We start from the raw sequence: 25,044 nt of genomic DNA, 5'->3' as shown, positions 1-25,044 counted from the left end.
TGCAACAGAAGCAAACTCAACTGATTTTGTATCCTCAATATGTCCTGAGTTAGGGAAAAAAAGCCCCGAAGAATCCTATTAGGGGAAAGTTTCGAAAAAGAGCCAAATATAGCCTATTCATACGCCTATACTTCTTTTTCTTATGTGAATAGGGTAAATATTTTAACCTTTAGATATCACCATGAAAATTACTGTTGAGTTAGTTACTTACATCAAGACAAACAAAAAATGTATTACAAGTTTTTGAAATTGTTTGTTACCATGGACAAACTCTTGAAAAATATATTGTTGAATCTTGTTGACATACAGTAAAATACTTAATGTTAAGGTCTGTATGGAACCCATTTAGGCTACCCATGAGCATTAATACCTAGAGGCAGGAAGAAGTACTTTAGAAACCAGCCTTTATTAATTTTTAAGAGATTGGGTTTGAGGCTGGGTCTGTGGGACTGTTTCTGGGGGACGAGTGTGTATAACTTTGAAAGAAAACGTAAAAAAACTTCTTAAGGTCTGTCATCCCGCTTTCTGTTTTGAGTGTCTTCGTTCGGAGAGAGCCAACAACAGCCAATCGCAACAGGAGGACATCATTCACGGCATAGCAACCAATCAAAAGATTTTCAGAGAAGCTGCGATATGGCATTTGTTAACAGGAAGGTCTGAGCCCCGCCCCTTAAAGTGTTAAAACTGACTCGTGTGCGTAAAGATTTCAGCTGCGCGCGTGTAGAAAAGAACTCGAGCGTGTGTTAAAATCTGCGCGCGCGTGTAGAAAAGAACTCGAGCGTGTGTTCAAATCTGCGCGCGTGTGAAGAAAAGAACTCGAGCGTGTGTTCAAATCTGTGCGCGCGTGTAGAAAAGAACTCGAGCGTGTAGAACCTGTCAGGACTCGCGGCTGTTATTTCTGCTTGCGACTTGTTAATTTGTGCGCACAATCATATTTTTTGTCCTCCAGTTTGGGATTTGAGAGTTCTGCATGTTTACATTTTGCGTGCGAGCTTTGTCACGTTGCTCACACTGTTGTAATTCCCTTGCGCGCTGTGTTTATGCGCTTGGGCTGTTTTGTCCACCATTTGACGCCATATTTCCCGTTCTGACCACTGGCCAAAGAACGGTCTGCCCTCGAGCAGCGCTCCCCATCCCGAGGTGGAGGCGTCCGTAGACACCACCTTCACACTCGAGGAAGTCCCCAGGCTTACACCTGACCGGAACCAGTCGGTCACTCTTCAAGATTTCAGAGCTGAGACGCATTTCTGATCGACATTGAGGCGAAAAAGACCGGAGGTCCACGGTCAACGCGGTACTCACGCTTTCAACCAGAACTGCAGTGGGCGCATGCGAAGCAAACCCAACTGGAGTACTGATGATGCTGAGGCCATAAGACCCAGCATTTTCTGAAACTTTCTGAGCGGGACTATAGTGCCACAGCCTGCGCTGTGGCGATAGTTGTGCTGTCATAGACAGCGAGTCCAGTTCTGCGCCCAGAATAGATATTCTCTGACTGGGAGACAGTGAACTCTTCGCCCCCAATTGGCTTTGAAACCTAGAGTCTCGAGATGTTCGAGTAATATGGTCCTGTGTTCTATGAGCTCCGAGTGAGATCGAGCTAGAATCAGCAAGTAGTTCAAAACTCGCATGCCCCGGAGTTTCAGGGGTGCAAGCGCCGCGTCCATGCACATTGTAAATGTACGGGGTGCTAGGAACAGGCCAAACTGCAGGACTGTGTATTGGTATGCCTGGCCCTCGAAGGCGAATCTCAAAAATCGCCTGTGACGTATGGAAGCTTATGTGTAGCAATATTCAATTTGAAATGTAATATGCAAAATGACAATGCAATATGTAAAATGGCCCGGTTTCCTTCCAACACCTCAAAATACGCACCAAAGCCTATGTTTACCTGTTGCCGAGGTAACGGGCACGTGATCCATTTTCAAATTGCACATTGAATTTTGCTACATTCATTGCGTGACACTTAATGGAAATGCAATCGCAAGTGTCTTAACTGTGAGTGTAAATGCAATTAAGAAAAAATTACATTTAAATTACAATTTTGCCACAGTTTTTGCTTGAACATGTTAAACATATCTAATCATTTCTGTAATACATTTTAATTTTAATTTTGCAACTTATAAAGCGTTAAAATGTATTCAATTTACATATTAAAACTAGTGTATGAAATGGCAAATGTAAATTATATAATTGAATTTTCATTTTCATTTTGCACCAAACATTGCACAAATGTATGGGGAAATTAAAATTTAAAATCAGAAATGCATTGCCATTTTACATATTGCATTGTCATTTTGCATATTACATTTCAAATTGAATATTGCTACACATAAACTTCCATAGTGACGTGACGCTATTTGTATTTGGAAATATGCGTCCTTCAGATCTATTGACATAAACCAGTCCCCTTGGTGAATTTGCGTGAGGATTTTCCTGGTTGTGAGAGGGGGAACCATGCACATGGAGGCACCTAGCCAAGCGTGAAAGCTGCCAGTGGCATAACTCTGGCGTTGACGTCGTCAGTGCTGGAGGAGACTCAGGGCTTATTAGGCTCACCTGAGGAAAATATCGCACGTATCCCGTCCGTGGAGAGGAATGGCGAGCAAGCGAAGACACCTGAACAGAATCTAGTACAGGCTAGTTGAAGCGAGTACATGAGAAGAAACTGGCTCCACTCGGAGATTGTAGAATCTCGCAAATGTGTTAGGTGTCGCCCAGCCTGCAGCTCTGGAGATGTCTGTTAGCGAGGCGCCATGCGCTAGAGCCCAAGAGGATGCCACACTCCGAGTGGAGTGGGCCGTCACACCAAGGGGGCATGGTCGACCTTGCTGCTGGTATGCCAAAGCAATGGCGTCCACTATCCAGTGAGACAACCTTTGCTTGGAGAGAGCCTTTCCCTTCAGCTTCTCACCATGACAGACAAAGAGCTGGTCTGAGGTCCTGAAACACTGCGTTCTGTCTACGTAAGCATGGAGGGTGCGTACTGGACAGAGCAGTGCCAAGGCTGGGTCTGCCTCCTCCAGGGGCAGTGCTTGCAGGTTCACCACCTGGTCTCGAAAGGGTGTGGTGGGAACCTTGGGCACATATCCAGGCCGGGGTCTCAGGATCATGTGAGAGTTAGCCGGTCCGAATTCCAGGCACGCTTCGTCAACCGAGAATGCCTGCAGGTCCCCTACCCTCTTGATGGAGGCCAATGCAACCAGGAGCGCTGTCTTCATCGAAAGGGACTTAAGCTCCACTGATTGCAGAGGCTCAAAGGGAGCACTCTGCAGGGCAGTTAAAACCACTGAGAGGTCCCAAGAGGGAACGAGAGGAGAGCGAGGAGGATTTAGTCTCCTCGCTCCTCTCAGGAACCTGATGATCAGGTCGTGCTTTCCCAGAGACTTACCATCAACTGCGTCGTGATGTGTGGCAATGGCGGCAACATACACTTTCAGGGTGGAGGGAGACAGCCTTCGCTCCAACCCTTCTTGCAGGAAGGAAAGCACGACACTGATCGGGCATTTCGTGGGTTCTTGTCTTAGAAGAACACCAGTTGACGAAGAGGTTCCAATTCAACGCATAGGCATGTCTCATGGACAATGCTCTAGCAGAAGTGATGGTAGCCACCACCGCTGGTGGTAGGGTACTCAAACCTGCCTCGTCCCGTCCAGGAACCACACGTGGAGGTTCCAAAGATCGGGACGAGGGTGCCATAAGGTGCCCCGTCCCTGAGAAAGCAGGTCCTTCCTCAGAGGAATTGGCCAGGGAGGTGCTGTTTATAGGAGTACTAGTTCTGGGAACCAAGTGCGGTTGTGCCAATACGGGGCAACCAAAATTATCTGCTCCTCGTCCTCCCTGATCTTGCGCAAAGTCTGCGCAAGAAGGCTCACTGGGGGAAACGCATACTTGCCAGTGCATCCGTGCCGAGCGTGTCCTCGGTCAGGGAATAAAACAGGTCGCAGTGGGACGAGTCGTGGGAGGCAAACAGGTCTACCTGTGCGTCGCCGAACTGATCCCAAATCAGCTGAACCGTCTGGGGATGGAGTCTCCATTCTCCAGCGAGAGGCCGAAGCCGAGACAGCTCGTCGGCCGCCTGGTTCAGGTCTCCCGGGATATAAATGGCTCGAAGCGACCTCAGATGCTTCTGACTCCATATGAGGAGGTGGCGGGCGAGTTGTGACATACGGTGGGAGCGTAGACCACCTTGACGGTTGATGTACGCTACAGTCGCGGTATTGTCTGATCGGACTAGTACGTGTTGACCCCTGAGCAATGCACAGAAGTGGAGCATAGCAAGACGTACAGCCAACAACTCGAGGCAATTGACATGCAAAAGGCGCTGGGGTCCTGTCCAGGAGCCCGCGGCAGCATGTCCATTGCACATGGCGCCCCAACCCGTGGTGGAGGCATCTGTTGATACAACAACATGCCTGGAAGCTCGTTCTAAGGGCACACCGGCCCGAAGAATGTTGCCATGCCCACCTCGAGACTCGATCGCGAAGCCAGAGCTGAAGCGGTCTCATATGAAGCAATCCGAGCGGCGTTACTGCGGCTGCGGCTGCCATATGCCCCAGGAGCCTCTGAAATAGTTTCAGTGGAACCGCACTCTTGCCCTCGAATCGGCGAAGGCAAGTCAGCAGTGACTGCGCGCGCTCGCTCGTAAGCTGCGCGCACATGGCGACCGAGTCGATTTCCATACCGAGAAAAGAGATCCTCTGCACGGGGTTTGCTCTTCTCCCAGTTGACCCGAAGGCCCAGACGAGCTAGGTGCCGGAGCACTAGGTCCCTGTGTTCGCAAACCTGGTCTCGAGAGTGAGCTAGGATCAGCCAGTCGTCGAGATAGTTCAGGATGCGAACCCCGTGTTCCCGTAGGGGAACAAGGGCTGCCTCGACGACCTTCGTGAAGACGCGAGGAGACAGGGCTAGCCCGAAAGGGAGAACCGCGTACTGGTATGCCTGTCCCTCGAAAGCAAACCGTAGGAACGGTCTGTGTCGAGGAAGAATGGTGACATGGAAGTAGGCGTCCTTCAGGTCGATCGCTGCCTTCGGTACAATGAAGTAGGGGCTGTAGAAGCCGGACTTCATTTCGGCTGGAAGGACAATCTCGATCGCACCCTTCGCCAGTAGGGTGGCGACTTCCGCTCTCATGACAGGGGCATTGCCACCGACCATAGTGAAGCGGACTCCCCTGAAGCGGGGAGGAGACCGCGCGAACTGAATCACGTAGCCGAGCCTGATGGTTCTCGCGACCCAACGGGACAGTCTGGGAAAGCTCCCAAAAGTTGTACCAGCGGGGTCAAGCGAACCAGATGTACACTGGTGGTGCAGTGAAGCTGAATGACCGGCCCGGACGTGGGTGGCATAGCGGCCCGGTGTGGGGGCACGGTCATTAGCCGCGCCCTGCCAGAGGAGGCCAGGGGAGGACCAGCGTCCCACGGGGGCGTGCTCTGGCAGGGGTCTGGTGACAGAGGGGGACGAGAGTGGTGAGGCTCGTGAGCGGCGCGCACTGTCATCCACAGCCTCTTGGGGCTCGGAGGAAGGGGCATCAGTTCTTGAAACAAGAGATTCTCCCCCGGCCCTCCACCGGGGGACGGAGTGGCCCTGCTACCAACTCCTGAGAAGAACTGAGCCCTAACTCCAAGCTGCCCGTCTCAAAAGTGCTGCTTAGCCTGGTGTTTGGCCAGCTAAGGGGCGGAGACGGGCAGTGCCACCCTCCTGCATCCTCCTCCAGCCCGGGGCCAGTAAAGGCTCGAGGGGAGGAGCCGCAGGGAGGCGGCCTCGGCGGGAAGCAGACTAAGGAGACCGCACGGACGGATGACCGTCGGTGCAGAAGGCCTCAGTCTGCTTCTGGGGGGGTCAAAAACTGTGGGGTACAGTCCTCAACCACACCGCCGAGGAGCCCAGCCTGGGACATGGGGGAGCTGAGAAAATGAAATCTCAGACCCCCTTACATCAACCTGGCTGAGCCCATTCCTGGACCACAGCTGTGGACATCACCTGGCCCCGGGATCACGCAGGTACCGATGTCGCCCGTAGAGCGAGGTCAGTAGTGTGCGTGGCGGATCGACCAGCCCAGACATGGGAGGCATAGCGTCCCTGCGTGGGGACGTGGTCGAGTTTCCGCGTTCTGTCAGTGTTGGCCAGGGAAGGACCAGCGTTCCACGGTGGCCTGGTCTGACAGAACTCCCGAGTCAGCACTGCCTCGAAGGCGACACACAGCACTGTATGCCTGTGCCACGATAGTGACAGAGAACATACAGCCCATGATCGCCATGCGATCGAGTGCAGCGAAGGCGGAGGACGCCTGCGGGGCGCGATAAGTCACGGGACTCTCGCGAGCCGGAGGCGTCCTGATGCATGTCCGGTAGAAAGGCACTGGGAGCGAGTGCTGAGAGCAACACGCGCCCAGGAACCAATCGTAAGCCTACACCGCTCGGGGGGAGGGCGACGCCGCTCCAACCGATGCTTTCAGCTGCCCGGGAAAGCATGGCCATCAGCTCTGGATCTGACCTGACTAACGCTGACACTCCAGAGGGAGGCAACGCAGTCGAATCCTCATTTCCAGAGGAATCAAGCCCGCCTTGTGATGCTGTGAGTGACATGACACCACCTGCTGGAGCCCCGAATGAAAACACTGGGTCCCCGAGAGGAACCAGGCACACACGGAAGCCCCACGGTTTGCGATGTGGAGGGGGGCGTGGCCCGAGGAATGCTTGTCGGTATTATGCCACACTGTAACCCTCAGATCACCCTGGCCACCAGCCAAAGTATCCCCTCTCGAGAAAGAGATAGATTGGGGTGTGGCAGAGGGGACTCTACCCACACGGAGATCATTGAGTCTCGATCTATAAACATCGCGATGGTCACGTTCCCGCAAAGAAAACATGACTCACCCACGAGCGCTGCCGAGCGTGAATAAGCCCAACACGCGAAACAGCGCTCGTGACCGTTAGGCAGATGAATCACGCGCCCACATCCAGTAAATACACGGGCGAGCCATCTTGAAAAAGACGTGCCGCGTGCAGCTCTTTTAGAGAGAGGAAAAGCTCAGCAGAGTGCTGAAGCGCCCAGGGAGAAACACACACACTGTCGGCAGATCACTGCACAGATCAGCAGCAGGCAATGCGATCTCGCTGGAACACGCCGTCACACCAACACACTGAAGAGCCGCTCGTCTCGTGGAGTGAAGATGATACAGAATGGCTTGTAGGAGTGAAGAAAACTCTTGGCTCCGAAGCGAAAACATATCTGCATGTTGCCAGCGCACTTCCTTATATACCCCCAGGGTGGGGCGGAGTTACGCTATGCAAATTCCGCAGACCCATGGCATTTCCTTGCCATTGGCTCGTTTTATATACTCGAAGATGACAGGCTTTCTAAGCGAAACCCCATTGGTCGTCATCCGACGGAGTGACTACGAAAGGGAACCAGAATTGTACTCTTATGAGATTTCTCTGAGTTGCCATAGAAACGGTGTTTGGGTGCAGGCACGCTCGTTGGCTGCAAAATACACATCTGCAGTCGCCTTTTTAAGGGGACTGACAGAGCAAAAAGCTTTGACGGCATAATTTTTATCTGCCGCCAGACCCGGGATTTGAACTCGGGTCTCTGGCGCAAAAGCCTAAGATTCCGCCACTGAGCCACAGGGGGAAACACATAAGCTTTCAGTTAGCGCGAGCATATAAGAGAGCGTCATGTTTTGTGTCGGCGTTTGTTTGCAGGCGTGCGTGTATTATAACAGGCTCGTTTACTGCAATATTAATATTTCCAGCCTCCTGAACTTAAGAGGGGACTGAGAAATGTGTGAGAATTAGAGGTTGGTCCAGCCTCGGCGGGACTAAAAACACTCTCTCTCCTCCCTTCGCCGGTGAGTGAGGCACGCGGGGTGCTGAACATTGCTCGTGACTGTCCGCTTTGACATCCCTTGTGAACGGCGCACTTTGCGCGGCTCAAGCAAAGAGAGAGAGCGTGAAGAGGGGTCGTAATAGGCGAATAGCCAGAGAGCGTCAACATGTCTTGTGACGGCGTTTGTTTGCAGGCATGCATGTATTATAACAGGCTTGTTTACTGCAATATTGACATTTTCAGTCGCCTGAACTTAAAGGAACACTTCGACTTTTTGGGACTTTAGCTTATTCACCGTATACCCCAGAGTTATATCCATACATACCCTTTTTCATCTCCGTGCATGCTGTAAGTCTGTTTGACGCACCCACCGCTAGCCTAGCTTAGCACAAAGACTGGATGTAAATGGCTACAGCTAGCATACTAATCCCAATAAGTGACAAAATAACATGTTGTGATTTGTATAGTCACAGTGTGTACAAATAACAAGGTCATATGAGACACAGCCATTTTTTAAACGTTTAAATACTGGGAACTATTTTCTCAGAAGGCCTTGAAGCACTGCTACTTGGGCGGAGTGATTAGTGCAGCACCCGAGAAGCGCCGTGGTGAGGAGCAGAGAGTTCGCTCAGAGTTGGAGCAAGTCAGCAATTACTAGATAGTAAATGCAAAGTTTACAATCATGGGTGTTCACTGTAAAACATGGAATTTGCCACATGGACCATGAAACGTGTGCTGAAGGATACGGCCATCCCATCGATAGTAAAGACAGGACAAAGTGGATTACCTGCGGCTGCCGCAATGTTAAGTGTTCCGTTATGTTTTTAGATGACTAGCCTATTGTTACGGTGCCATTAGCTAGATGTAATGTAACCTAAGTGACACTATTACATGAATAGGGTGCTCACTACTATTACAGTTGTTCCCGGGCTCCATGTATCCCCTGTAATGTTAGTATTGTGTTGTCACAAACGCGTTCTATCACCCCAGTAACAAATAAGCGGCGCTAAAGGTAACTTTCAGGACTGTAGCCTTCAACTTGCTAATGAATTGGAGGGGGGGTGGGGTGGGCAGTTTTCATTTTTGAGAAACATTGACCTTGTTTGTGAAATAGTAGGCTAACGTTACTCCCGTTCTGATTCTCCCCTCGACCTCAGTCTGTTCGGCATCTTGTCTATCAGCTTCCAAAGTCTGTAACTCCTCGTCTGTGTATTCTGGCTCAAAACGATATGGTTCTGGATCTTGGTTTGATACCAAATAAAAATCCTCTGACAATTCCTCAAAGTCAGGCATGATCACGAATCACATTCGCTACTAGAGAGAAAGCTAGCCCCGTGGCGTCCGCTTCTGACATCCCCTATGAACGGCGCAGTTCGCACAGCTCGAACAGAGGGAGAGAGAGAGCGGGAGTGTGTGAGGCATTTGAAACAATGCCTCGTAGGAAATTACTCTTTTAGAAGAGTGTGTCGCAGTGGCGAACACACACTAGCAGAGAAAAGGATATAATATGCCGGATAGCGTAGCAGGAACGGCGACTGAAGGCGGCGAGTTGTCGACCAGCGGCTTCAGATGCAAAGGCTCGTCCCGCAGAAGGCTTTTTCTGACGGCGCAGCTTCTTCCTCTCGGAATCCAGCGATGCGAGAGCTTCGCTGAAGAGATGAAAAATCAGATTCTATCAGCCTGTCGAGCTGTATTTATAGGCCCAGGCCACGCCTGTTTCGGCGGGACGTGACGCAGTGGGCGCGAAGCGCCACCATTGGATCTGACATCACGAGGGGCCTCTCTCGATAGGCTGCTGCAGTTGCCGCAGGGCAGCCAATAGGCGCGCGAGCCGTCTTGCCTATGTCTGCATGCTGCCGCAACACGTTTTACATTATTTCAAAATTAAGGATAATTTTTGGCTTCAGTATCTCGCGGAAAAGAGATTTTCCCCTAGCGTAAGATATTACGCAGTACGAGAGACCTCTCATAAGAGTACTAGTATTACCCATATCCAACAAAATTAAAAGGCAGGACATTTAATTTATTATTAATAAACTTGTTTAATATAAAATATTTGGTTCATATTATATTATAAATTGATTGATATAATAAAACTGACATAAAATAGACTTTAATTAAACTTGTATTTAATATCAATCAATTAGTGGCACAGGTTTTCTTTTACATATAATAAGGGGAGCTTTAATGACAAAAGGTTGTGATCCACTGTTTTAGATCACCCTTTTCTGTAAAGAATCCAGTAGAGGACATCCGCTCCACTCTGACACACCACTGCACATTTCTTTCATTTTTTGCTGAACTAATCCTTTAATCTAAATTAATCATTTAATTTCCTTTATTTTTTTCAGTTTCATTTTAATTTGAGTTAAAATAAACAAATTAAAATTCAAAGTTTACTATCACATCTAAAATTAAATTATGCATATATCGAATCGAAATTCGATTCAAAATCGAGAATCAATTTGTAATTGAATTGTGACCCCAAGAATCGATTTGAATCAAATCATGAGAATCCAACTTCTTCTGCCTTGGGGTCTGTCTCGGGCTCACACATTAGTATCAAAACTTTCTGTAAAGGAGGGCATGGATACAGTGCAATGATGTTAGCCAATCACAGCAGTGGGTATTTACTTCCATTTATTTAAGAGGTGACCCCACTTGAAATTGAGTTTTTCCGCAGATAGTGAAAATGAGCATTGAAAATGATCCTTTTTACAAATATTGGACCTTTTTTGTTGCAAAACATTTCACAAACTTTATAAAATAACCTTGAGAAACATAATATAAAAATCTGAAACTGCATGTCATGACCCCTTTAAAGAATAGAACCAAAATTTTGTTGCAAACATGTATGAATGAAAATGCATATTTTTCAGATTAAACAGAATTTGGAGATTTATGGGCTGATGGTGTGAGACATTATTGGTAATTCAGTACTTTGGTGAAAAAGTCTAACCATAATAACAAGATTAAGAACATGCTAAAAGATTTTTTTTATCTATTAAAACATTAACTGACATCAGTAAAAAGAATACTACACATTTTTATTACGATTTTCGTTAGGTAGACAGCATATTGTCAGTAAAGAAAGTAAAAATTTCACATTTACACAAATTATCATACACCTGTTTAACCGAAGTTAATTTGGGTGTGTTTCTCCATCCCCAACGTCCTTGACGAGAACGTCGGTCTCCTCGGCTGTGAACAACTCCTCGCGTGCGCCTGGCAAATCCGCCGTTATAATAGGAATCCGCTATGGCACAAGCGCGCCTGCTCTTAAAGGGAATGTGAGATGACGCTCTGATTGGTTTATTTCACGTTACGCCCAAACCACACCTATGAATAATGAAGCTACTTCAGACCAACCCATTTTAGATTTGCGTCGGGTGCAAGAGTAATTTATCCCGCCGGTATAATAGCAACAGCGCCCAAGACCCGCCCACAAAGTTACTTGCGTTTTGCGCTTGATACTTGCGTTTCAGATCGTTAAAATAGGGCCCACTGTGTCATGTGATTACCCCACAAAATTACCGGATTCATATACAAACATTCACATCCAATATTGCACCGTGCCCATGTATACACAAAACACTTATCAAGCAAAAATACAGAGAATAAATATACATATCAATACATCAATATATAAATATCTAAATATAAATGAATACACACGCATATGGATTATTGCACATTGTCCGTGTAAAACTCACATCCATCAAAAAAATGGACATATCAGCTATTATACCATGTCCATGTATCCACCATATATACAAATAATCACATATCATATACACATTAACATCAAAACACGTTACAGTCTAACTCTTAAAGGTGCATTAAGCAACTTTTCATGTTAAAAATACCCGTTTTCTAACCCATACATGCTTAAACAATTGCCTGATGGGCTGAATGAGCCCTTCTCTGATCACTGAGATTGTCTCTATAATCCTGTAAAGTAAAATAAATAAGAGGGATTCGGGCCGGAATTTTAGACTGGGCGTGACGTCATGCGCGTTCACGGCACGCTCACATAGCTATGTCTGGCAGGTTTGTGTATTCGCCGGCATTCTCCGTAGAAGATGGATTGTAAGAGACCTGCTTGTAGTTCATTTCAAACACCAACGCAAACTCCACGTAAGATAAAAAAAAAGAAAACTTTTGTCTAGTGCAACCAAAAGGGCCAAATTGGACTCAGACAGGCGTCGGAATAAGACGAGAGTAAACATAGGGAAGGCTTTCAACAAATGGAGAGATCTCCGGTCTGCTCTGTTTAATGATTTGCTATTCGATTAAAACAGTTCAAATATCTTGAGTGTGATATAAAATGCTGATATATAAGTTAGATAATTAGACACAAATTTTGAGCAAATTACTGCTTAATTAGGATGTATTGCTATTGGAATATGCTACTTAGCAGATCAATAAAACAGGCTAAACCCCCGCAAATCTTCGGCGGATTAGCCTGTTTGGCTTTTATGGTAACATCATAGTGCCATTTAATTGTTTATTACCTTGAGACAATTGAGTGTACTTTTTTGACCGACTGTGTAGCTTTGAGCTTTTACAAAGTAACAACTTATATTGTTCATGAACGTGTTTCCATAATAATACAATCATAAGTGGATACAGTAAACACATAACACAGTTCAACATGGAGATAGATGGAAATAAAAAACTAAGTTTTCTACTACCCCCGTTTTTCCCTCACACATAAGTGTGTAATTTACTCAATTGCCTTTCCTTTCACATATTTAAAATGACTTGCAGATTTATAACTTTATTACCTCTGAAGACATTATGATTGTAAACAAAAGATTTGCGGCTGATGCTCCTTTGGTTATGAACAGCTCGTGCTCGTGCAAGCGTGCGTGTGCGTGTGGTCCATGAGCGTGCACATCTCTGGCTGCAGTTTCGCTTGCCGCCAGAGGTGGCATAGTTCTGCAAAAACTCAGAATCTTGCTTAATGCACCTTTAAAGTGAGTGTATGAAATCACAAATCCAATACATATCTTTACCGTATTTAAATTCACAACAACATCAGGTAAAGTAAAAATTTAAAAAGGTGAACCCTTTTATCCACTATATAAGACAGGTTAGAGCAGGGGTGGGCAAACTTTTTGGCTCAAGGGCCACACTGGGTTTTAAAATTTGACAGAGGGCTGGCCCAGTATCAGATTATGAAACACGATCTCATGAAAGTGTGTATCTATACCATGAATTTTATTTCTCGTGCCATTTTTTCTGTGCATATGCTATACGCACTGTAAACCCCTTGGTTAGGATTAGGGGTGCGGAGTGCGTGCCTATTACATGCCATAAAGTGCGTATCATATGCACGCGAAAACTGCGTATCATAAGCACTACAAATACAATTCGTGGTATTCGCACTTTGACGAGATTGGGCTGAGCAAACACCAAATGAGCAAACACATTTACGTTGTGGCAACGTCTGCGCGAAATTCAACAACTGAGAGACGACATTCTGACAATACATTTTGTATGCTAGATATCCCCCATTTAGCATGTTATGTTTTGAGGTTAATTTTTAATTAGTCAGATGTTAGATAATTATAGCCTATACTTTTTAAATATTGTTTATCCTTATTATTATTTAATGGGCCTAACAGTAAATTAGAAACAAAACACCTGCAAGTGTACACTTAGAGTAAAAATGACAGAAGGGTTCATTCAAATTTATTAAAACTGCATACGGCAATCAATTTGCACTTCCAAAAGTCATACATTTGTGGAAAAAAAAACGAAATAAACGAATATACAAATTTATTTTAAGAATAATAAAATAAAACATAAAACGCAAAGGCAGATCAGAACATTTAATGAACAAAACCGGGTTCTATAATGTTAAATGGCAGACAGGGGAGCGTAGTCGAAAGCCGGGCGATAAAGGTCAGTAAACGGAATCAGTCAGGATACATCCACAAATCCAGAGGAGCAAAGAAACTAAATAGCAGACAAATCAAAGGAAAAACTAAACAGGTGTGCAAGCGGTTACCAAATATTTTTTTCTCTGTTAGTTTCCAAAAAAGGAAAAAACATTAACGTGCAACAAGTCTATGCGCTTAAGTCGCTGTCTGTTTGGTTTCCATGTTGACGCGTCATTTCTTGTTACGTGACACACACCGCAGCCACAACAGCGCTGAATGAATGATGATCTGCTTTTATGTCATTTTTCCTTTTTTACATTTGTTAGCTATGGCATGAAATATCTGATATTCCGATTGTCAAATATATGCAACGCAATATATATATATAATGCAAAGTATTGCAAGAAAAAGGCTAAATGAATGCGATCTTAAGACAATTTTTTAAATACTCGACGGGCCGGATTAAACAGCCTAACGGGCCGTATGTGGCCCGCGGGCCGTAGTTTGCCCACCCCTGGGTTAGAGGCATTTGCCATTCTCTCAAAAATTACATCATTAGACAATGAGGACCAAATATTCAGTGAGATTATACCAGTCCATATTACAAAATTACATAAAGACAGAGAAATGTGGATAACAATAGAGAGTCTCAGAGCATGAGAAATACTACTCACATGGCAAATTACCCTAAAAAAGGTCTGATATCAAATTCTTCATTGAGGCCTTTAGGAGCTAAAGTATTTAACGTATATATCCAAAATAATTCTCTCTTTAAGAGTATGTTATCAACGTTACCGCCCCTACGTGGACACTTAATAGTCTCTATTCCCACATGTTTTAAACTAGATACATTGTGTTTGGCATTCATGAAATGTACAGCAACAGGGCTAGATATAACACCATTTCTGATAGCACTGCGATGTTCCGAGATAACATTTCTCTTAAAAATAAACTAAAAATGTATTTTGATCAAACTTGCCTGGGCGGGCCAGTGAGTAATGTGGGCGGGCCAGTGCCACCCTGGCCCATTACTGGCTACGCCCCTGGTTAAAAGCATGCAATGTGAATACACACGCAAACTTTTTTTTTTTTTTTATGGTGCGGCTTGGACGCGGCGTCTGTCGAAAATAGACTAGGCGCCTATCTTTATCGAAGCGGCGCGGAGAGACGCTTCTGAAACGCGCCGCGTCGTGGCTGTTGTAAACACAAGCATTGACTAGAGTGGGCGCGATCAGCTCCGGTAGCCGCGTCGCAGCCGTAACGCGCCACAGAGTGTAAATAAGGGGTTATATAGTCAATAGCCTACGAATGGAATGTTATTATGTGTCATGGAACAACTTGCGAACTTGCGAAAGGTCGGATTTGCTCCATCTTTTGATAAGTTTTGTTAAGAAAACCTTGAATCCATGTAAGACACAATGTTATTAGACACAATCCATATCATTAGAATCAATGAATCCATGTCATTAGACACAACGTGAACACATGTGAAGGCCAGTGTTTATTATTTTATTTTTATTTTTTATTTTTTTTGTGGTGATGACGGTGACAAGCTCAGACCCGCGGTAGGCGTCACGTGACCGCGGTATTGCGGTAATGCGGTAACCGTCCCAGCCCTAGTGGGGTAATCACATGACACAGAGACTAGAAAAGGGCAACTGTATTGTATTTCCTGTTAGTCTGAGGAAGGGCCGCGAAAGGCCCGAAACGTCACATTAATAAAGTATGTAAATGGGAGCTCTCCGGTGTGCGGATTTTTACTTTGTTTACTTGCATTATATATTGGATCCAGCACCCGTACTTGACTGGGATGTGCGTGATCAAACTGCTCTTTTAGACAGCATATTGTCAGCAGCTAATTGCATCAGTCGCGCTAATACGTGGCTGTCTGTTGCGCTCATGAATAAAAATCACGTATTGATATGGTAAAATCACAGTGCAGGTATTGAAAGGGTGTGTAGCTGGAGTGAGGGACCAGTGGGCAGAGATTTCTGCTTGGTCTTCAAGCCCTCTGCGAACTTTGTTCACAAAACAAATAATGACTTGTCCAAAAAATAATTATTATTTCTCACTATTTCCAGTTTGAGTTTGATAAACATATGGCATCACATATTTAGATGTGCATTTGCAGAATCCCTTAAAAAGTAGGTGGGTCATACGATACCTGCATATACCCTAGACTAGACTACTGATTACGGAGTACTGCCCTGATGAAGCTATCTGACATATCAGTTATTTTCCTATATTCCATAAGACAAAATTATTTGATTAGTAAAACGATTCTGTTCAAAAGTAGATGTTAATGCAGTGATATATATGTATATATTTTTTTACTTCATTTTATTTTTATAGTGGACTCAAATGAAATAAGTTCACAATACTAATATACTCACTTAACTAAGACAATAGAAATATTAAATGGCAATTGACCAATTTAAGAATATCTGTTACCTAAAATGAAATGAGTTAACACAGGTTTTAATTCAGCGCATGGCATTATTACAGTAACAATGTTAAGTAGATTACAGTAAAGAACTGTAAATTCACAGCAGCTCTTGTGTACCTGTTTTTACAGTTGTGCTGTGTTTTTACAATTGTAGTTGATGATTTATGTTACTTTTGTTCATTTACAGTCATCACTGACTTTTTGCATTCTTTTGTGATAGTTGTTCACACATTTGTCACACGCTCTCTTTATACTTGTCATTAACATGATCACTGTGATCTTAAAGGGATACTTCACCTCTGGGAAGATGAATGTGTATTTAAAATAGGTCATGTGGATGACAACAACTCCCAGAATGCACTTGCTTCGCTGCCTTAGGAGGCCACGCCTACCGGTAAGGGAGCGCAGTTGAAAACAAACAACAAGGCTAGCCAGGGATTTAGAGATCGCCCAAAATGTCTGGGATTCGGCTTTTGCGTTCTACAGTCGCCATTCATTCATTATGTTTACTGTGGCGAGCAGGACGAGGCTGACGGCCGCGGGAGAACGGCGCAAGGCTGGTGGCGTCATTACTGAGACGCGCCGGGTCTCGCATCTCTCACGGATGAGCGGGAATTTTCTTAGCAATGGTAAAACGCACATCAACCGATCACTTGTTTAGCGTTCATGTAAACACTACATTCAGATTCACCAATCCGAATGAATTCAGTTAGACTGAAACAAAAGGTGTGCATGTAAACAATGAATGGCGACCGCAGAACGCAAAAGCTGAATCCCGTACATTTTGAACGATCTCGCCCGCCGGACAAGTCCGGGAAAAGGAGGATGGTAACCCCTACTTACTCAGCTTTCTCCTACTATTCAGCTTTCTCCACAGAACAAGAGCCTGCTAGCTTAGCTTCCAAAGAAAGACGGCTGACACTGTGTACATTCTGTGAGTGAGATCCAACCCTCTATGGGCGGGCTGAAAACATGCGGAACAACGCCATCTACTGGCTGTAGTCTTTAGCCTCTGGCCAGAAAATCCTCCGATGATGCAAAATGACGATTTTTGCGTCATTCGGAGGATTTTTTCCAGACAAAAAATACATAAATCTCTTGTCTCAGGGGGATATGAGGGTGGAAAGCATGGTAATTTGAAAATTCTACAGGTTTTCTACTAATACAAAGCTTAATGCTAAATCCTGAAGTATCCCTTTAAGTACGCTGGATCATCTCAAAATCAAAATAGATCACTTTTAAATTTGTCCACATCAAGTACCTTTAGTAACCAGAAAACTGATATTGAAGCTACCCACTGTACTTAACAAAATTCCTACATGTTCTTTGGTTTCCCAGCATGCTCTGTACTGTGAGTTGAATGCCCCCTTTAATACCTCAGTACGTTGAGGGGACAGTTTGGACTCTTCAATCCAGCAGCGAGCAGTTTCACTCCTGAATCTTGCAGGTCATTGTTACTCAGGTCCAGCTCTCTCAGGGTGGAGTTTGATGATTGTAGAGCTGAAGCTATAGTTTCACAGTGCGGATCTGTGAGATTACAGATGGCCAATCTAAAAAGGGTAATGAGGAAAAAACACTAAATAGACACTGTATAGATACAAAGTATGAATTGTATTGATTACCCAATGTGATCACAGCTTCATAATATAAAATTCAACAAAAACTTAAATGCATTTTTGCATGTTTTTGATAAGTGTAGAGTACGTATAGAAGTAAAGGTTTATATCCCATTGTGATACTCACAGTTATCCTTTATAAAAGTAACAATGATCATATGTGGAGTAACTGATGATGGATCCTTAATGGAAATAGTATCATACAGTTTCTTAAAACACTCATGAGATAGAAAGAAAAAGAAAATTTTGTGTTCAAACAATGTTTAATGTTTAAAAAAAAAATTTTTTTATTAACGTTTAATTTGAACATTCCCATAACCAAAACAAGATTATTTGGAAAATAATCTTCCAACAAAAATGGGTTAGCTGGGTGCAGCCTCAGCTTTATGTTGTTTGCTTTCTGCTGATGTAGCCCATTTCTAATCATTCTAATTACACTCAAGAGCAGAGTTTCTTCAAATCCAGCCCTGGAGGGCCACTGTTCTGCAGAGTTTGCTCAAACCCTGATCAAACTCACCTTCCTGCAATTTTATAGTAACTCTGAAGACTTTAATTATTAGGGGTGTGACGAGACACTTATCTCACGAGACAAGACGAGACACGAGATTGGGTTCATGAGAACGAGACGAGAAGAGATTTTTGCACAATATTTAATAGAAATCCTCAATTTCAAAATTAAGGGACCGTTCGGTATTTATGGAAGGGGCCACCGGAGGAAAATAGGGGAGGGTCATGTCTTTTTATTCTTTGTTGAGGGGAGGGTCATCCAACTTTTTTTAGTCTAGGGGGAGGGTCACCCAACTTTTATATTCATGAAAACAGCAACATTTCAAAGTGGCTTGTTTGGTGCTATTTTTTTCCATTTAGCTCCATGTTGATTTCGCGTTATCAGCCCCCCTTGCTTCGATATCAGATGGGTCTGACCCAACAAAAATCCTGTTTGGCGCTGTTTGACAGTGCGTGCGCACTAGTTCAGTTCGCGCTTAGAAAAAGTGCATCATGTTAGAACAGAATGCCAAAGAAATGTTTACCCGGCAAAGCTTTAAAGTACGAGCAAATAATGAACTTTTGTTAAGTGCACAGTGTCCTGTGAGTTTAACTCTACCGCTGCATTAGGCTATGTGATGTGAATGTACGTCGAGTTTTACAGTATTGAGACTGAGGCGCCAGAACTGCAGCTGATAGAATGTGAGCTGTAGGGCGATACTGCATATTTTAGTTTCCATTCTTATTTTGTTTCCACGATGTGTAAGATGTAGGGCTACCACATCTTTAAATTACTATTAGTATTATTTAAGTTACAGTTTTTCTGAATTGCTAAAACACATTTCTTGAAACCATCACTCACTTTCTCAAAACCTTAAACACAAAACCAAATTTTCACACCACATTCAGAGAACCTCTGGCTCTTCTGGCAAAATTAAACAATTGCCTCAAAACCATTTTATCTTTGCTCAAAATCAAACAATGCTCTCAGATCATACACACAACGAGTCAATATTATAAACACTACAGATCATTCATTAGACACTACATCAAAAAATGGAGAACACAGAATCCAAAGCATGCAGTTAAAGAAAAAAAGTATATTGTAACAAAGTAAACAAAATTTGCAATTACGTAAAAAAGTATAGTAATGACTACTAACATTAGTAAGGTGAATAAATTACTGTATGCACTGCAAGTATAGTATTGTACAGAATATTGTATAGTATTGAATGTCTGGATATTCAGCACTTGCATACTGTAAAAATACAGTGACCCAACTGCAAAAGCCATAAAGGTTACAGTAAAAAACTCTAAATGAAAAGCATGTTACAGTCACTCAAAAGAGTTGTGCAACTGCAAAATCAAGGTCAGTGAGAGAGATTTTACATGTATTCTGCTTCAGCATCGCGTCTTCATGTTCTGGCGGAGGAGTTTGTCCACATCACAGACACACTGTCATCTCTGGAGGCAAAGAGAAAAACCCTAAAGCCAGATCCAGCCTTGACAGTGTTCTCCACACATGCTCTTCATCATCATCATCCTCATCCTCTTCCTCCTTGTTCACCACCTCGCTTACACGCACTCTTCCTCCTCTCTCTCTTATATCTTTTCAATCCATAAGGTATCAACATTCAGTGCAACATTTTGAGTCAATTTTGGCTCTCTAAACGGACTTGTATTATGTACAGTTGGTTTGGTCACATCATTAGAAATAAGTGTGAACAATTTTGAGTCGTTGTGTGTAAATGATGACAAGAGTGTTGTAGTTGTGTTTAACTTTTGCCTGTCTGTGTTTAGAGTTTTGAAACACACGTGCATCACAGTGTGAAATGTGTTTTAGTGAGCGAGAATGTGTTTAGAGTTTTGCAAAAAGGGTGCATGAGATTTGCAAACAGTGTTTTAACTGCCTGAACTTGTTTAATGTTTTACAGAAAGAGTGATTTAATTGACAACTTGGTTTAGGCTATTGAGAATTTGGTTCAGAGAATGGGATTTAGTGTTTTAGCAATTCAGAAAAACTGTAACATAAAATACATAGACCTACACCACAAAAACTAGTTGAGGATAAATTCGTTAAAATTGGGCGATTCCAGTGTTATGGTCGTGACATTTGCAGTCAAAACTTAAAATAAAAATTCTCAGAAAATGCATTTAATACCAATATTTTGAAACGTCTGAAAGGAGTCAAGACATTAGACAAATATCAGTCTTCACACGAGTTTTATATTTAATATGAGGGAAATACACATGTGACGTGACACAAAAAATCTTTAACTTTTAGGTGGCAAAATATTTTTTAGTAATTCTATAAATTACACTGTGCAAACCAAAAGATATATACCCACCGGATAAATAAAGATCGGCCTCCACAGAACATAAAATATTATATTATTTTTATTTTATTTTTCGTGTTCGCATTTATGTGAAAAAAAACAAAACAAAAACAAAAAAAAACAATGTTACGGGCGTGACAGTTCTCCATTGCAGACATGACTGCTCTGAAGCAACTTTAAAAATTTCACAGAAACCTCAAACAGAAAGCACAAAGCCTTTCTTTAAAGTGAATTTCGTTTTTTTATTAATTTTATCTTAATTTTAATCATTCTTTCATCTGGATTTAATAAATAAGAAGTAGTCTAAATATAGTAGAAAATAGATAATCATGACACGGAGGCGCGGGCGAGTGAACTGGACTCTTGTCTCATAAATGAACCAAAACTCAGCGTAAGGTAGGCTATGCTACTTGCCTCACAGACCGGAGAAATATATAGAAAGCTTGAAATGTCTACTTTTAAACAGAACAATTCATAACGAAAGAAAACAGACTGCTTTCTCCTTATGATATGTGCATTTCTCTCTGGCGCGTTCTGAGAAGATCGCGACGCATCGTCAACTTCATCTTTGCAGTAGACACAGAAAACACTTGTTTATTAATAAACAATTAAAATGTCTCCTTGCTATATTTGACATATTAATAATCATTACTTTTGCCGGTTCTTTGTGACAGCTTTTAGATGCTTTATTGGCAGCGCCACCCACATGTTGATCGAGTCACACCGCATCAGCACCGAAAACATGATTTTTTTCAAATCTAAAATCAAAAATCGTGATATGAACCGAATCGTAGGTTTGGTCTATCGTTACAGCCCTAGTAAGATGAGAAAGCAAGAGTTTATGGTTTAAAAAACAAACAAACAATGGCTATCTGAACATCTTTGCCAAGCGCAAACTAGTACAGAATTAGGCTAATCAATAAATTATCGGGGAGGGTCATGCTTTTTTTCACAATTATTTTGGAGGGTCATAGAAAAATTTATTGCTGGCGAAGGGAGGGTCATGTCTTTTTTGACAACAGATCTCAAAACTCCTCCGGTGGCCCCTTAAATAAATAACGAACAGTCCCTAAGAACTGGAAAAATAGTCTACAGGTGCATTTTGAAATGTTTTATCTAATAATCTTGTAATGAATGTCATTTCAATTCTATTTTATGAGTATGAATGATCAAATGCATTGAAAGACAACAATATACAAGCACTGTTTTTGCCACAAACTCAACTTACTGGCTTCTCTCCTGTATGAGTCTCTTCAGACCTTACTGTACATGAATTATGAGCTTTCAGAACTTCTGATTGAGGCTGTGTGTGACCTCCTAATTGAACTCCTTTCCACAAACTGAACATAAAAACAAAAAATAACAGTTTTTTCTTAGTCTTATTAAGTACAAACAATAAGTGCAAGTGCAACCATAATCAAAGTACTCTCTCAGTATTCAAAGTGCAAACAGAGACCAAAACAGAGACCAGAGTCACCAGAGCCACAACTACACAGTCCAAAGATAGGTTTGATATTGAGGGACAGGCTATTGTAAGCAGCATAATTTGGAATGGTAACCCAGCTAGCAGGGAACGTTCTCAGAACGTTGGCTAACATACCCTACAAGTTTGGTTAATGTTTTAAAGAAAACATTTGAATGTAATGTTCAAAGACTGTTTTGAGGATGTTTTCTCATTCCAAATAATGTTTCCATAAGGTGAAATGTAAACTAAGATATAACGTTTTAACTGTAACATTTTGAGGATGTTTTTAGAGAATGTTATCCACAGCAAAAACTCCAGTGTTAAATTAACTCTCCTGGGAATTTATTTGACTCCACACTCAAAGGGTTAAATTGTTAAAATATGAGTGTTAAATGACCACTGAAGAGTGTTAAAATGAATGAGATAATTAAGTGATTAATTGTGTGATGATCGACCATTATTGAAGACACCTGATGTTAACAAGCAGAATCACCAAAGGAGAAAATCTAATTTTAAGTTACCATTATAGTGATCAGTTGGGCTCTTGACCCTTAAACTACTAACTTTAGATTTTGTCTGGCTGTTGTAACTAAGTTATAACTGACAGATGAACAAAGATAAAAGGTGATCAGGTGGTGTTGGTTATGTTTAGACGTAATCATCATTTGACCTGAAACACTAAACTCATTTACACTTAGTCATTTAGCAGATGCTTTTATCCAAAGCAACTTACAACAGAGGACTAAAGTTTAGAGAGTGTTGATTGCAGCAGCCTGGTGGTTTTATAGCATACGATTTGTAGCATTTTCTATAGAATCCAAAATATTTCTTAAAAGTTCTGTTCAAAAGATTTTATTAGACACAAACATCAAGATTCAGCCTGTGATTCTCAACAATGGTGACAATAATAAAGCATGTTGCAGTGCATTCTGGGTGCCACCAATCAAAACTCATTCATGGCTCCCATCATGCATTGCGTTATGAATAAATTATGATCTGAATTGTCTTAGTAATTTCCTTTTCCCAATTAAACATTTCGTTTGTCACCATTGTTGAGACACAAAACAATTTTTTTTTTTTTTTAATCAAAACAACTTTTAAAAAATCCTTTGGAATAAATAAATTCTGGATCTTATGTTGTAGAATCACTTGATGTTGTAATTAACAATATAAATTTAAGTCAGAGATTAGGCTCTAAATAAGTTTTGTGATTCAGGTCAAATGATGATTATATCAAAACATAATCAACAACGTCTGATCATCTTTTCTCTTTGTTCATCTGGGAGTTATAACTCAGTTACAACAGCCAAACAAAATTTAAAGTAAAAAATGTAAGGGTCAAGTGCCAAACTAAAATAAACACTGATTAAAATAGTGATTTTTCTCCTTCAGTGATTCTGCTTGTTAACATCAGGTGTCTTCAATAATGGCCACTCATCGCTCAATTAATCACTTAATTATCTCATTAACTTTTTATCACTGGAGTTTTTGTTGTGTACCTTTTAGGAGAACATTCTGGGAACCAAAATAAAACTACCTGCTGAAAACATTATTAGAACTTCATGGTAATGTTGTCAGAATGTTTTTAAAACAAAACATTTCTAGTTGGGAAAACGCGTTCTGTGTAAACTGCCCCTAAAACATTTATCAGATGCTCTGTTGCGCAACGAATCCTCTGCCATCGTCATGCGATCAGTGAACTGTGATTCCTACTGCACTGTGTGCGACTGCAACTCGTGCTGGATGAGCAGGTAGACGTTTACAATAGTTTACAATGGTTTTTATTTTTATAAAAACAGCAAAACGACAGTGGAGGTGGTGCCACGGTGTACACCGTAATGTAATGTGAATGTAGCGCTGGCATATTGTATGCTAATTTCACCTTCACGCTTCGTCATGGCGATATCGCGAGACAGCTTTTCACTCGACGAGAGATATCTCGTCACATTTTATTCTTGTGGCACGAGATCTCATCACACCCCTATTAATTAGCTTTTTTAGGTGTGTTTGATTAGGGCTGGAACTAAACTCTGCTGGGCAATGGCCATCAAGGGCTGGATTTGATGAACCCTGTTCTAGAGATTGGTGTGCGTGGAAATCCCAGATCAACAATACTCAAACCAGCTCACGCAATGATTGAAATCACTGAGATCAAATGTTTGATCAAATTGCTCATTCTGATAGTTGATGCAAACAATAACGGAAGTTCTTGACCCATATCTGCATGATTTTATGACTGCTGCCACACGATTGGCTGATTAAAAGTAAGTGAAGAGGAATCCATAATAGATCACAAATTTTTATTAACCCCCTGGGGTCGGCGGTATCGCCGGCGATACCAGCTCGCTTTTTTTTTTATCAGTGTAAAAGAGACTCAAAAATACTCTATTGACTTTGATTTTCCATAGGAGTTTCATACATCAATCGATCCTGTTAAGTGTGTATTTTTTGTATATACTCACAATAAAAACAAAGTGTTGTGCTTTTTGCCAAATAAAGAAAAATAAACACGAAGCGAGTTCTGCCTTCTCTCTGTCAGTTAGATGAACCATAACTCAGCGAATACTCAGTCAAACAGGTATACAGACACGCAGGCATGAAGCTTGAATTCTCTTCTTTTAAATTAAGTAATTTTTATAAAAAACAAATATTCTCAGTTTATGCAATCTGTATGAAAAGAGCGAGATGTCAGTCATTCTCATCTCAGCTAATTATTTTTAATGTGACCCCGCCCACGGAGAGCGCGCGCTATTCAAACGCAAATGACTGAGGCAATCCTGCAAACTGTGAACACCCACATCAGCTCGAGAAAACACATCAAGCTTATTCAGATCATTGTACTTGTTTACACAGTCTCGCAGCGCTGTGAGGAATAATACTATAATGGAAAATGTACCTCAGAAGTGCTGGTATTTCAAGGAGCAACAGATCCTGAGCTATGGAATACTGTAGTAAGTTTTTTTTTTCATTCTCAAGT

At 42.6% G+C, this 25,044-nt stretch overlaps 1 protein-coding gene across 3 annotated transcripts in view; it reads right to left on the bottom strand.

Moving 5' to 3' along the window:
- Positions 1-25,044, bottom strand: part of LOC311085971 (NACHT, LRR and PYD domains-containing protein 3-like) — a 77,392-nt gene that overhangs the window by 27,511 nt on the left and 24,837 nt on the right. Inside the window, exon 8 of one of the 3 annotated variants that reach the window (XM_084118590.1) lies at positions 17,541-17,714. The exons of 1 other annotated variant lie outside the window; for it this stretch is intronic. In XM_084118590.1, the coding sequence (XP_083974716.1) occupies positions 17,541-17,714 (174 nt within the window). Of the gene's footprint in view, positions 1-17,540; positions 17,715-25,044 lie in introns of those variants that run through there. One more of the 3 variants, XM_084118593.1, reaches the window with a different exon arrangement.

Source organism: Abramis brama (assembly GCF_963993115.1).
Source record: "Abramis brama genome assembly, chromosome: 1".
NCBI classification, from domain to species: domain Eukaryota; kingdom Metazoa; phylum Chordata; class Actinopteri; order Cypriniformes; family Leuciscidae; genus Abramis; species Abramis brama.
Note: the sequence above shows the minus strand (reverse complement) of the source record. Positions and strands in the feature narration are given on the sequence as shown.